General features: G+C 43.3%; 1 protein-coding gene across 6 annotated transcripts in view; it reads left to right on the top strand.

Moving 5' to 3' along the window:
* The window catches only part of LOC131105168 (sodium- and chloride-dependent transporter XTRP3-like), a 42,013-nt gene extending 27,968 nt beyond the window's left edge, over positions 1-14,045 (top strand). For all 6 annotated transcript variants that reach the window (XM_058053022.1, XM_058053020.1, XM_058053023.1 and 3 more), the window contains 7 exons: positions 5,111-5,221; positions 5,288-5,529; positions 6,545-6,707; positions 9,020-9,221; positions 10,677-10,836; positions 12,278-12,443; positions 13,873-14,045. In XM_058053022.1, coding sequence (XP_057909005.1) covers positions 5,111-5,221; positions 5,288-5,529; positions 6,545-6,707; positions 9,020-9,221; positions 10,677-10,836; positions 12,278-12,443; positions 13,873-14,034 — 1,206 coding nt within the window. In that variant the 3' untranslated portion in view covers positions 14,035-14,045. The remainder of the gene's footprint in view (positions 1-5,110; positions 5,222-5,287; positions 5,530-6,544; positions 6,708-9,019; positions 9,222-10,676; positions 10,837-12,277; positions 12,444-13,872) is intronic.
* Positions 14,046-15,353: the final 1,308 nt, after the last annotated feature.

The following is a 15,353-nucleotide window of genomic DNA, read 5'->3' as shown; positions in this document are numbered from 1 at the left end:
TTCCAGGTCCACTTTGATGCCAGTGATGTGGGCCTGGGAGCTGTCCTGATATGGACATGGACATGGAAGGTGAGGAACGGCCCATTGCTTTTGCCTCCAGAGCCCTCCATTGTGCAGAAGTCCGCTACTCCACCAAGGAAAAGGAAAGCCTGGCTTGTGATGTTATCACAGTGCCCTCTCATGAAGACATTTTCTTGGCTTACCCGGTGGACTTTGAGTCTCTCCTTCATGGTCCATTATAAAAAACGAAAGCTGGAACGTGTTGCTGGATGCCCTGTCGCATGCACCCCAGATACCAGAACGTCCAGTCTCAAAAAAACACTGGTCGGTTCTCCCAAGTACGCTCCAAGACATGCATGTGCAATGACAATCAAGAATACCTACCTACCTACCTACCTACCTACCTACCTACCTACCTACCTACCTACCTACCTACCTACCTACCTACCTACCTACCTACCTACCTACCTACCTACCTACCTACCTACCTACCTAGGTACCTACCTACGTATCTACCTACCTACATACCTTCTCTATCTCTCAATCCTACCTACCTACCTACGTATCTACCTACCTACTTACCTTCTCTATCTCTCAATCCTACCTAAGTATCTACCTACCTACTTACCTTCTCTATCTCTCAATCCTACCTACCTACCTAGGTACCTACCTACCTTCTCTATCTCTCAATCCTACCTACCTACCTAGGTACCTACCTACCTACCTACCTACCTACTTACCTTCTCTATCTCTCAAACCTACCTACCTACCTACCTACCTTCTCTATCTCTCAATCCTACCTACCTACCTACCTACCTACCTACCTACTTACCTTCTCTATCTCTCAATCCTACCTACCTAACTAGGTACCTACCTAGGTACCTACCTACCTACCTTCTCCATCTCTCAATCCTACCTACCTACCTAGGTACCTACCTACCTACCTTCTCTATTTCTCAATCCTACCTACCTACCTACCTACCTACCTACCTTCTCGATCTCTCAATCCTACCTACCTACCTACCTACCTACCTACCTACCTACCTTCTCTATCTCTCAATCCTACCTACCTACCTACCTACCTACCTACCTATCTTCTTGATCTCTCAATCCTACCTACCTACCTACCTACCTACCTTCTCTATCTCTCAATCCTACCTACCTACCTACCTACCTACCTACCTACCTACCTACCTATCTTCTCGATCTCTCAATCCTACCTACCTACCTACCTACCTACCTTCTCTATCTCTCAATCCTACCTACCTACCTACCTACCTACCTACCTACCTACCTACCTTCTCTATCTCTCAATCCTACCTACCTACCTACCTACCTACCTACCTACCTACCTACCTACCTACCTTCTCTATCTCTCAATCTTACCTACCTACCTAGGTACCTACCTACCTACCTTATCTATCTCTCAATCCTACCTACCTACCTTACTACCTATCTACCTACCTACCTACCTACCTTCTCGATCTCTCAATCCTACCTACCTACCTAGGTACCTACCTACCTTCTCTATCTCTCAATCCTACCTACCTACCTTACTACCTATCTACCTACCTACCTACCTACCTTCTCGATCTCTCAATCCTACCTACCTACCATCCATCCATCCATCCATCCATCCATCCATCCATCCATCCATCCATCTATCTCTATCTATCTCTCTAGTGGTTAGATTACAGGGGCCTTAATACCAAGACACTGCACAATGCACAATGCGTACCCCATGAGATACTGAAGTCTTGCAGGGTGCTACCAATTTTAGCTCCCTGGCCATGAATAACGAATGCAAGCCAAAGACCGCCATGACCACCCACCAAGACCTGTTTCAATTTAAGATTATGTCTTTTGGACGTGCCGGGGTTTGATGGAAACCGTCTTTGGTGAGCTGAAAGGAAGGACATTTTGACAAAATCATTGTGTTCCCAAAGACACAAGGAACAACAAATTCATCCCCAGACTAGCTGACCTGGCAGCGCCCCTAAACCATCTAAAAAAGAAGGACGTGCCGTGGGAGTGGACTGCAAGTTGCAGTCACCACCAGTCCTTTCACAACTCCATCCATACCTCAGTTTCCAGGTCCACTTTGATGCCAGTGATGTGGGCCTGGGAGCTGTCCTGATATGGACATGGACATGGAAGGTGAGGAACGGCCCATTGCTTTTGCCTCCACAGCCCTCCATTGTGCAGAAGTCCGCTACTCCACCAAGGAAAAGGAAAGCCTGGCTTGTGATGTTATCACAGTGCCCTCTCATGAAGACATTTTCTTGGCTTACCCGGTGGACTTTGAGTCTCTCCTTCATGGTCCATTATAAAAAACGAAAGCTGGAACGTGTTGCTGGATGCCCTGTCGCATGCACCCCAGATACCAGAACGTCCAGTCTCAAAAAACCACTGGTCGGTTCTCCCAAGTACGCTCCAAGACATGCATGTGCAATGACAATCAAGAATACCTACCTACCTACCTACCTACCTACCTACCTACCTACCTACCTACCTACCTACCTACCTACCTACCTACCTACCTACCTACCTACCTACCTACCTACCTACCTACCTACCTACCTACCTACCTACCTACCTACCTACCTAGGTACCTACCTACGTATCTACCTACCTACTTACCTTCTCTATCTCTCAATCCTACCTACCTACCTACGTATCTACCTACCTACTTACCTTCTCTATCTCTCAATCCTACCTACCTACCTAGGTACCTACCTACCATCTCTATCTCTCAATCCTACCTACCTACCTAGGTACCTACCTACCTACCTACCTACCTACTTACCTTCTCTATCTCTCAACCCTCAAGCCCTGTCGCATGCACCCCAGATACCAGAACGTCCAGTCTCAAAAAACCACTGGTCGGTTCTCCCAAGTACGCTCCAAGACATTGCTGAAGTCCAGAAAACAGATCCAACTTTCCTAGAGTGCAGACCCTCGGTTGAACAACCCAAGCCTGGCCGCATCCACTCTGGGGGAGTACCATCTAAGCACGGCGGCTACAAGTACCAACTCAGAGTGCCTATTGCCCTAGTAGCACAGTTCCTAGCCTACTTCCATAACATCCCCTTTGGTGGCCATCTTGGGAGGATGAAGACCCTCCTAAAAGTTCTGGAAGTGGCTTGGTGGCCACATGCAGTACCCGTCAGCGGTACAAAAGCCCTAACGACAAGCATTGTGGACATCTCCAGTCCTCTGAAGTCAAAGCCCTTGTTGAGACGATTGGAATGGACTTCATGGGACCATTTCCACTCAGTACTGATGTTGGTGGGTGGAACTGTTTGGACTGAGGGATGCTATAAAGAAAACAAACGACATCTTCACTTGAGGGAGAGTTCCCGAATTCATGGTGTCTGATTGTGGCCCCCAGTTCACAAGTTAGTTGATGTCCCGGCTGTGTGACGCCCTGGGCAGTGTCCCATTAGCTTACCACCACCAAACCAACATGACTGAGCAACGCAATGTAATGGCCACATACGTATGTCCATCAGCAGAGCTTAGTGGGGTCCGTAAGCGTGTCACTATTTGTAAGACTTAGATCAGGGGTCTCAAACTCAATTTACCTGGGGGCCACTGGAGCTAGGGTCTGGGTGAGGCTGGGCCGCATCAGGTTTTCCAAAAAAACACATTTATTAATAACAGAAAAATGAATAAACTTTGCTTTGGTTCCGATTTTCTACAAGAAAAGCTCTGATAAAACATTCCACTGTTCTCAAATATCTTAATTTTTATTTTTCTACACAAAATAAGATCAAGAATAAAGAAAATCAATCAATCAGTAATAAATAAATATAATAATAATAATAAAACAGCAAATAATAAAAACTTAAGAAACCACATATAGTTGGTGGGTAGACAAATGATTTTTTTCAGATTAAAATGAACAAAGCATTATTAGAGCCCTGTAGACATGACAAAACACGACTATAGTCACATTTATACTCTTTTTATTTACAACATATTGCGCAACTGCAGGGTCTTGAGACACATGCTAACTCCCAAACTAGAAAGCTAGCGACCTAAACGGTAGCCTTCAAGTTATTTCCTTTAAACTTAAATAGCCAAAAACTTACCACTTCCACACGGTTAGGGAGGATAACTATTAACAGTTATTTAACCTTTAACATGAACATTAATCATTCATTCATTCATTCATTTTCTACCGCTTTTCCTCACGAGGGTCGCGGGGGGTGCTGGAGCCTATCCCAGCTGTCTTCGGGCGAGAGGCGGGGTACACCCTGGACTGGTCGCCAGCCAATCACAGGGCACATATAGACAAACAACCATTCACACTCACATTCATACCTATGGACAATTTGGAGTGGCTAATTAACCTAGCATGTTTTTGGAATGTGGGAGGAAACCGGAGTACCCGGAGAAAACCCACGCATGCACGGGGAGAACATGCAAACTCCACACAGAGATGTCCGAGGGTGGAATTGAACCCTGGTCTCCTAGCTGTGAGGTCTGTGCGCTAACCCCTAGACCACCGAACATTAATCAAACGTAATATTTTTTTCTGGGTACATGATACCATACAGCATCCACATCAAACTTGCGCGGGCCGCACTAACATTAAACTTTCATATCAAGGCGGGGGCCTCAAACTCGTGTCCTGCGGGCCACATTTGGCCCGCGGGCCGCGTGTTTGAGACCCCTGACTTAGATGGAAGAAAAGAAAGACAAAGACAGTCTACATGTTTCTGACCATGAGTCGTATGGTCGTATGTCTTTTAGTCCTTTCTTTTAGTTGGAATTGGTTTTAGTTCATTCCCAATGGGCCGAGTCGATCCGCTGCCTCCATCTTGCTGTAAGCCTACCTGGGTAGGACCTCATTCTCAACCCGGAGAGAACACTCCACCCTTTTCCGACTGAGTTGCTGAGGTGCTGAGTCTCATCCCAGAAGCTTCACACTCTGAACGCTGGAGGTCACATCCCGAACAGAGCTTTCAGAAGAGGCATAGTTAATAGATTTTAATGCCAGTTTTCTGCCGTATAGAATAAAGGTATATATTTGTATATATATTTGGGATGAGGGTGAGAGAGGATGGTCAGACATTTCGAACTGTTTTTGTTGTTTCGTCTGCAGGTGGTTTACTTCACTGCCACGTTTCCCTATGCGGTCCTCCTCATCTACCTGGTGAGGGGTTTAACTCTACCTGGCGCCATCAATGGCATCAAATACATGTTCACCCCCAAGGTAAGGAAGAACCACCACAGCGTTGAAGATGTCTCCATGCCTAACCGTTCTTGTACCGGATCGCAGCTGCAAGAACTGGCCAACCCGCTGACGTGGATGAATGCCGCCACTCAAATCTTCTTTTCTCTGGGGTTGGGCTTCGGGTCGCTGATAGCGTTTTCCAGTTACAACCAGTACCACAACAACTTCGAGCGACAAGCCGTCACCGTCACACTCATAAACAGCGGAACTTCCATCTTTGCTTCCGTCGTCACTTTTTCCATCTATGGGTTCAAAGCCACAGTGAACTATGAGAACTGCCTGGAGAGGTAATTCATTTAGTATCTTCTTTCTGGATCATTCTTTGTATAGGAGTCACGCTCCCAATGTACTTAGTAGCACTGGCTAATGCAGGGGTGGGCAAACTATGGCCCGGGGGCCACATGCGGCCCACTAAGCGTTTGAATCCGGCCCGCCAGTTGCTTTCTATGGTAATGGTAATGGATTTATTTCATTTGAACATGCATCAGATTACAATTGAGTGCATCCCATAATCAGTTCACAGTTCCACATGTCCAAAAGGAGTAGGAAGAAGCAAAGCTTATTAAATCCTACCCCTCCATCTGGTACTTTTACAATCACTAACTGTTACATTTGTTCACTTCCTGCTTTCCATAATACAGTTTAAGGTTTTTTTTGTTTGTTTTTTTGTACCGGTGATGTGACCCTACAATGACATAATAATTTGATCACTTCCTGCTTTCCTAATATGGTTTAAGGTTTTTTTTATTTTTTTTTCGTTTTTTTTTTGTCACGTACCGAAATATGAGGTGATATGACCATACAATGACATAATGGGTACCATAGTAACTGTCAATATAGTGATTTATTGTATTTATTAGTGATTGTTTCGCAAACATCAACTGCTTCTAAATATTTCAAATTTTAACAATTTTAACAACAGCTGGCAACATAAGTCAAGTCGGATGTTTGATTCAGAAAAAACAAAACAGTAAAATTAAATTTCGTAATTTGCTGTGGTCTGATAGTGACAGCTGATAGTATGACACTTTTACAGATAAAATTAGACTAATAATTCAATGCGGACTGTCAGAATTATAAGCGGAAAATAGTGCGTATTAAATATATATTCTGCCCCCCCGAGACAATTTTGTTAACTCAAAGCGGCCCGCGAGTCAAAGTGTTTGCCCACCCCTGGGCTAATGTTTCACTTCAAGTTAGTTATGAGTACATACCAAAGTATATACTGAATATTCCATAGTGTTGGTTTAATGTATGAAAATGTCTCTGAGAGAGTGAATGATCACGATTTTCCTTTTTCAGGACACGCATATTACTGCTGAATGCCTTTGACCTTGCAGAGGAGACTATCAGCATGAACAATGTGTTTGACTGGATCATGAAACTCAATGCATCGCACCCGGAGCAGTTTGCTGAACTTGGAAATAAACTGGAAGACTGTGACCTGACGACTGAGCTAGATACAGTATGTACTTCACCGTTATGATACCAAACCCTAACCACATCGCCAACCCTAACCCCACGGGTGTGGTCCACATATAGCAGATTGTTGCCAGGGCTCTACATTAAAAACAAAAATGACTTGCCCATGGGGAATCCTTAAGGCAGGGGTCTCAAAGTCAATTTACCTGGGGGCCACTGGAGATAGGGTCTGGGTGAGGCTGGGTCGCGTCAGGTTTTCCAAAAAAACCCAAAAAAAACAGAAAAATGAATAAACTTTGCTTTGGTTCCGATTTTCTACAAGAAAAGCTCAAAATAAAACATTCCACTGTTCTCAAATATCTTACTTTTTATTTTTCTACACAAAATAAGATGAAAAATAAATAAACAAATCAAGAATAAAGAAAATCAATCAATCAGTAATAAAAAAAATATAATAATAATAAAACGGCAAATAATAACAACTTAAGAAACCACATATAGTTGGTGGGTAGACAAATGATTTTTTTCATATTAAAATGAACAAAGCATTATTAGAGCCCTGTAGACATGACAAAACACGACTATAGTCACATTTATACTCTTTTTATTTACAACATATTGCGCAACTGCAGGGTCTTGAGACACATGCTAACTCGCAAACTAGAGAGCTAGCGACCTAAACGGTAGCCTTCAAGTTATTTCCTTTAAACTTAAATAGCCAAAAACTTACCACTTCCACACGGATAGGGAGGATAACTATTAACAGTTATTTAACCTTTAACATGAACATTAATCAAACGTAATAATTTTTTTCTGGGTACATGATACCATACAGCATCCATATCAAACTTGCGCGGGCTGCGCTAACATTGAACTTTCCTATCAAGGCGGGGGCCTCAAACTAGTGTCCTGCGGGCCACATTTAACCCGCGGGCTGCGTAGTAGTAGTAGTAGCGCCCCAAAGGACGCCACGAGGGACACGGTCGAATGCCTTTTCCAGATCCACAAAGCACATGTAGACCGGTTGGGCAAACTCCCATGCACCCTCGAGCACCCTCGTGAGGGTGTAGAGCTGGTCCAGTGTTCCACGACCAGGACGAAAACCGCATTGGACCTCTTGTAGCAAAGGTTCGACCGAAGGTCGTACCCTTCTCTCCAGCACCCTGGAATAGACTTTCCCAGGGAGGCTGAACAAATATTCATTGAAATGTAAACACAATATTCAACCTTGTGCAAAACATTTCTGTCGTAGTTTAAGTTTAATTAAAAGTCGAATTAAAAGTGGTAGCGGGTGGTAGCGGGTGCTGCGACTGCGCGGGTCCTCCGGAAACACAAAGCTGCCCGGCGGATGCCTGTCTGTAAATCATGCGCGGAAAAATATATCAGCGAACCCACGCGCGTATCAGCCGATACCGATTCAAGTAAAGAACGCAAAATTTGTTCTCAATCAGAAATCACTCCACACTCCTTATTGCTCTCTGGTTCTACCATATCTTACTTATTTTGTGGGAATATGGGATAATAACTATAAAAGCAATCTTCACTCGCTAAATGTACTGCAAAAAAGGTCAGTAAGGATAATTCATAATGCCGCCTACAGAGAACATACTAACTCCTTATTTGTAAAATCACAAATACTTCAACTTGCTGATATAGTTCATCTTCAAACAGCTAAAATAATGCATAAGGCTAAAAACAACCAATTAGCTAAAAATGGGAAGAAGTACATTTGAAACACTTCTATGCTAGGACTACGTTATGCTAGCCATAGCATTTCAGTATGTGGAATCAAACTATGGAATGGATTGAGTAATGGTACTTCAGTATGAGGTACATTATTTAAAAAAAAAAAAAAACTTAAACTGTATTATGGAAAGCAGGAAGTGAACAAATGTAACAGTTAGTGATTGTAAAAGTACCAGATGGAGGGGTAGGATTTAATAAGCTTTGCTTCTTCCTACTCCTTTTGGACATGTGGAACTGGGAACTGATTATGGGATGCACTCAATTGTAATCTGATGCATGTTCAAATGAAATTAAACCATTACCATTACCATTACCATTACATTACCATTACCAACTCTTTATACTTTATAGAACTGAACTATAGAACTATAGTCAAATACAAAAAGCTTAACCCTCCTTTCTTTTTGTAATAGTAGCTCAAAGTGATGAATGTTGGGAGACCCCTGTAATGTACTACGTACATGCACACTAAAATCTTATTTCATTTGGAATTTTGTGTTTTTAGTAAAGTGGCCCAGGTTTCAAGAGGTGCATGAGAATTATTCAACGTAACCAGCTCGTTAATGTCGAGTAAAGTCAATCTCAGTAGTGTTTTCTGGTATTTTCCAGGCAGTGGAAGGGGTCGGTCTTGCCTTCATTTTGTACAGCGAAGCCATTCAGAACATGCCACTGCCTCAGATATGGTCAGTGCTGTATTTTGCAATGCTCCTGCTGTTGGGCATGGGCACCATGCTGGGCAACGTCACTGCCATCACCACCCCGCTACGAGACTTTAAGATCCTGGCTGGCGTTTGCAACGAGGTGTTAAACGGTAAGATTGCAACACATACTATCTCATGTATGTTTTGACTAGAGCTGTCACTCATGTGATTTTTTCACGCTAGTGTGAGCAGAACAATTCATTCATTCATTTTCTACCACTTATCCTCATGAGGGTCGTGGCTGTGCTGGAGCCTATCCCAGCTGTCTTCGGGCAAGAGACAGGGTACACCCTGGACTGGTCGCCAGCCAATCACAGGGCACATATAGACAAACAACCATTCATTCATTTTCTACCGCTTTTCCTCATAAGGGTCGCGACCGTGCTGGAGCTTATCCCAGCTGTCTTTGGGTGGGAGGCGGGGTACACCCTGGGCTGGTGGCCAGCCAATCACAGGGCACATATAGACAACAACCATTCATTCATTCATTCATTCATTTTCTACCGCTTTTCCTCACGAGGGTCGCGGGGGTGCTGGAGCCTATCCCAGCTGTCTTCGGGCGAGAGACGGGGTACACCCTGGGCTGGTGGCCAGCCAATCACAGGGCACATATAGACAAACATTCATTCATTCATTTTCTACCGCTTTTCCTCACGAGGGTCGCAGGGGTGCTGGAGCCTATCCCAGCTGTCTTCGGGCGTGAGACGGGGTACACCCTGGACTGGTGGCCAGCCAATCACAGGGCACATATAGACAAGGCACATATTGATTCATTCAATTTCTACCGCTTTTCCTCACGAGGGTCGCAGGGGTGCTGGAGCCTATCCCAGGTGTCTTCGGGTGTGAGGCGGGGTACACCCTGGACTGGCCAGCCAATCACAGGGCACATATAGACAAGGCACATATTGATTCATTCAATTTCTACCGCTTTTCCTCACGAGGGTCGCAGGGGTGCTGGAGCCTATCCCAGGTGTCTTCGGGTGTGAGGCGGGGTACACCCTGGACTGGCCAGCCAATCACAGGGCACATATAGACAAGGCACATATTCATTCATTCAATTTCTACCGCCCCGGTCGCGGGGGTGCTGGAGCCTATCCCAGCTGTCTTTAGGTGTGAGGCGGGGTACACCCTGGACTGGTCGCCAGCCAATCACCGGGCACATATAGACAAACAACCATTCACACTCACATTCATACCTATGGACAATTTGGAGTGGCTAATTAACCTAGCATGTTTTTGGAACGTGGGAGGAAACCAGAGTACCCCAAAAAAACCCACTCATGCACGGGGTGAACATGCAAACTCCACACAGAGATGGCCGAGGGTGGAATTGAACCCTGGTCTCCTGGCTGTGAGGTCTGCGCGCTAACCACTAGACCGCCGTGCCGCCCTCATTAAGGTTATAATGCAGATCTTTAAAGAAAGATACTAATTTGTTTCTTTTGCTAAAAAAAAGACACCACAGGACAAGCTTTGCACATGACAGGAAGTAGATTTTTTTTTCCTGATGCATCCTGTTAGCTTATCCTGTTCCTTTGAACCTGTTATGTGTGTTTTTTGTGCAGGTACCATATGTGTAGTCCTGCTGCTACTCGGCCTGGGCTTCACTACCCCTTCTGGGAATTACTGGTTTAGCATGTTCAATGACTATGGGGCCACCGTGTCCGTCGTCTTTGTGGTCCTGTTTGAGACCATCATCATCAGCTACATCTACGGAATTAAAAGGTGAGTGCTAAGTTATGTTCTGTCTCGTCTTTGTTGATGTTGCAAGTACAGTGCGTTAAATGAATTTACAGCATTCGATGTTAATAAATTGAATATATTCACAAGTAGAGTATAGAAAACCTGTTTGACTTTCTAAATACTTTTTAACATTATTTTTTAGAAGCCTTTAGATATGAAATAACATTCTTATAGTCACTTTTACACTCCTATTATTACACTTGTGGTTCTACCATATCTTACTTATTGTGTGGAAATATGGGCTAATAACTATAAAAACAACCTTCACTCGCTAAATGTACTGCAAAAAAGGTCAGTAAGGATAATTCATAATGGCGCCTACAGAGAACATACTAACTCCTTATTTCTAAAATCACAAATACTTCAACTTGCTGATATAGTTCATCTTCAAACAGCTAAAATAATGCATAAGGCTAAAAATAAGCAATTAGCTAAAAATGGGAAGAAGTACATTTGAAACACTTCTATGCTAGGACTACGTTATGCTAGCCATAGCATTTCAGTATGTGGAATCAAACTATGGAATGGATTGAGTAATGGTTACTTCAGTATGAGGTACATTATTAAAAAAAAACAACCTTAAACTGTATTATGGAAAGCAGGAAGTGAACAAATGTAACAGTTAGTGATTGTAAAAGTACCAGATGGAGGGGTAGGATTTAATAAGCTTTGCTTCTTCCTACTCCTTTTGGACATGTGGAACTGTGAACTGATTATGTGATGCACTCAATTGTAATCATGTTCAAATGAAATTAAACCATTACCATTACCATTACTCGTTGTTTACACCACATTGCTACTATCATGCTGCAGGGACTTGAGATGGCCTCCAGCTAGCAAGCTAACCATTCATTCATTCATGCTGGAGCCTATCCCAGCTGTCTTTAGGCGAGAGGTGGGGTACACCCTGGACTGGTGGCCAGCCAATCACAGGGCACATATAGACAAACAACCATTCACACTCACATTCATACCTATGGACAATTTGGAGTGGCTAATCAACCTAGCATGTTTTTGGAATGTGGGAGGAAACCGGAGTACCCGGAGAAAACCCACGCATGCACGGGGAGAACATGCAAACTCCACACAGAGATGGCCGAGGGTGGAATTGAACTCGGGTCTCCTAGCTGTGAGGCCTGTGAGCTAACCAGTTAGCTTCAAATGAATTTCTCAGAAACTTAAGAAGCCAAAAACCAACCACTTCCACACAGAATGGGAGGAGAACCCTTTTTGACTCTACCATGTCGGACATGCCATTGACTTCATGCATGTGTTATGGTAATGTCATATAAGCTAATATTTCAATGTTTTGTGTCATTACTAATAATAGAAAGTTTACCACGAAACAGCAATCATTTATTAATGCGATAAAATGCGATATTGCGATGTATGACTGCATGATCAACTTCTATGTGGACGGTAGGTTTGAAAAGGACATAGAAGACATGCTAGGCCACCGGCCCAACTGGTTCTTCAAGATCATGTGGGTGGTGGTCAGTCCCCTTGTCCTCATCGTCCTCCTCATCTTCTATATTGTCAACTACATCACAGGAGGGACACCCACTTACCAAGCATGGGACAAGGAACTGGTAAACATTTTTATGACTTTATTACTGTTTGTTTCATGTGAAAGGAGAACTGCCCTTTTTTTGAAATTTTGCCCATCAATCCTTATTTGAAACATGAACACATTTATTTCCCTTTTCTGTGCATTCTAGCGCGAGAAAACAAGTCAATATGAGCTATCTAACAATGGACGTCATGGGAAATACCTATTTTGACTTGTATATAAACAAGTTAAAGCTACGGCCGTATGATTATTATTGTAGCAGCTAACGCGTCGCTAGCCGTAACGGAAGAGTGGATACCTAACTCTCAATTTCACTACAAAGACGCTCGTTTGCCGTCAGCATTTTTTACCTGAGGACTTGAACACACGTCTGTGCTGGAAGACACAGCCATCCCAATAAGAGCGGACATCATAAGTGTTGTCGCTGTTGTTGTTGTTGTTGACAGAGCTAGCATAAGTATGTGTATCGATACTTCTAGGTAAGAAGTTTGGGTAGTGTTTTAAATCATCAAAATACTGCAAGATACTATTACTATTAAACTATTACATTCATTCATTAATTCATTCATTTTCTACCGCTTTTCCTCACGAGGGTCGCGGGGGGTGCTGGAGCCTATCCCAGCTGTCTTTTGGACGTAAGGCGGGGTACACCCTGGACTGGTGGCCAGCCAATCACAGGGCACATATAGACAAACAACCATTCACACTCACATTCATACCTATGGACAATTTGGAGTGGCTAATTAACCTAGCATGTTTTTGGAATGTGGGAGGAAACCGGAGTACCCGGAGAAAACCCACGCATGCACGGGGAGAACATGCAAACTCCACACAGAGATGCCCGAGGGTGGGATTGAACCCTGGTCTCCTAGCTGTGAGGTCTGCGCGCTAACCACTCGACCGCCGTGCCGCCCTCATTAAGGTTATAATGCAGATATTTAAAGAAAGATACTAATTTGTTTCTTTTGCTAAAAAAAAGACACCACATCACAGGACAAGCTTTGCACATGACAGGAAGTGGATTTGACAAGCTTTGCACATGACAGGAAGTGGATTTGATTGTCCTGATGCATTCTGTTAGCGTTCCTTTGAACCTGTTATGTGTGTTTTTTGTGCAGGTACCATATGTGTAGGCCGTTAAGACATTTAAAAACCAGTAAGAGAATCTTAAAATTTATAGGTCAGAAAAGTGGAAAAAGTATTACAGGTCTCCTTTAAGAGCAGCAGTGCAGTACCGCGGGCCTCCCATTGTACTTCATTTGTACTTTTTTGCCAGTATAGGTGTAAAATTGACTTACAACAAAATACTCAGATGTTTACCAGAAAGTTTTTACCAGAAAGAGTTTTTCCTCGTCAAATTTTCTCATCATGTAGTTGTGTTTATGTCGGTTATTTCTATTGTTTGATGGCCTGGCCACTAACTTGTATATCTGTGTCTGCTACTTCAGGGAAAGACGGTGCTGACCAACTATCCCGTGTTTGGTCAAGTCTTCATCGGCGTGTTGCTGGTATCCGCAGTGAGCTGCGTTCCTCTTACAGCTCTGCACGTGTGGTGCAGGAGGAGAAAACACAGCTACATCAGAGACGAGGTCTGGACTGAATCTGCTTAGTCTACCCACATGAGGGTGATACCGCAGATTCTTGTCATTCATTGAGAAATTGAATTGTGTAATTGATACAACCATGAAAATAACTTTGACAAATATATTTTGCTCCTACCCGTACCAAACACTCCTGCTAGCTTGACGTTGACGTTCTCCGATCAACATTTACAATAAAAGTGACTGTAATTATTAGATTACAGTCACAATCATTGTTCACTATCAAGACACAATCTAGGTTTAAACATGAAATATGCCTCACATGCTCATTAAGGACATTTATACATGTATAACATGTATAGCTACCTCCACACTAATTAGTGATAATGACATAAAAATGATAAATATGTACGTGGAATGGGAGGCACAGGGTAAAAATTATATACAAGTTCCGTTCAAGGACAAATCAAACAACATGCAAAATCTCAATGTTTGATTTAAAAACATTATCAGTGAAGCATAAACACATAAAAAAAAAATAATGGATTTTTAACACGCACAATTATGCTGTACAGTTGACCTGTATTATAACCAGTGATGGGAATAACGGCGTTTAAACACACGTTACTAACATTGTTGCTTTTTTCAGTAACAGGTAATCTAAATAATTACTTTTACTCTGAGCATAACGCCGTTACCATTTTCGACACCCCAGTACTGCACGTTACTGAAGCCGCCTAAAAATATATCACCGACTTCATAAGTATTCTGCAGTGAGAGTGTTGCAGAGTGACAAGGGAGGGGGTGAGACAACCACATAAGCAATGAGGATTGGCTAAGGTTTCGTAAAATTGTGTCTTCAGCCAATCGGAGAACTTGATTGGGCGGGTGTTTAGAGCACTTAAGCAATGAGGATTTGCAAAGGTTTAGTAAAATTGTGTCTTCAGCCAATCAGAGAACCTGATTGGGCGGGTGTTTAGAGCACTTAAGCAATGAGGATTTGCAAAGGTTTAGTAAAATTGTGTCTTCAGCCAATCAGAGAACCTGAGTGGGCGGGTGTTTAGAGCACATAAGCAATGAGGATTGTGGCTAAGGTTAGTAAAATTGTGTCTTCAGCCAATCAGAGAACTTGAGTGGGCGGGTGTTTAGAGCACATAAGCAATGAGGATTGTGGCTAAGGTTAGTAAAATTGTGTCTTCAGCCAATCAGAGAACTTGAGTGGGCGGGTGTTTAGAGCACATAAGCAATGAGGATTGTGGCTAAGGTCAGTAAAATTGTGTCTTCAGCCAATCAGAGAACTTGAGTGGGCGGGTGTTTAGAGCACATAAGCAATGAAGATTGTGGCTAAGGTTAGTAAAATTGTGTCTTCAGCCAATCAGAGAACTTGA

Source organism: Doryrhamphus excisus, chromosome 17 (assembly GCF_030265055.1).
Source record: "Doryrhamphus excisus isolate RoL2022-K1 chromosome 17, RoL_Dexc_1.0, whole genome shotgun sequence".
In the NCBI taxonomy this organism is placed as follows: Eukaryota; Metazoa; Chordata; class Actinopteri; order Syngnathiformes; family Syngnathidae; genus Doryrhamphus; species Doryrhamphus excisus.
This window is presented reverse-complemented; position numbering and strand designations above follow the sequence as displayed.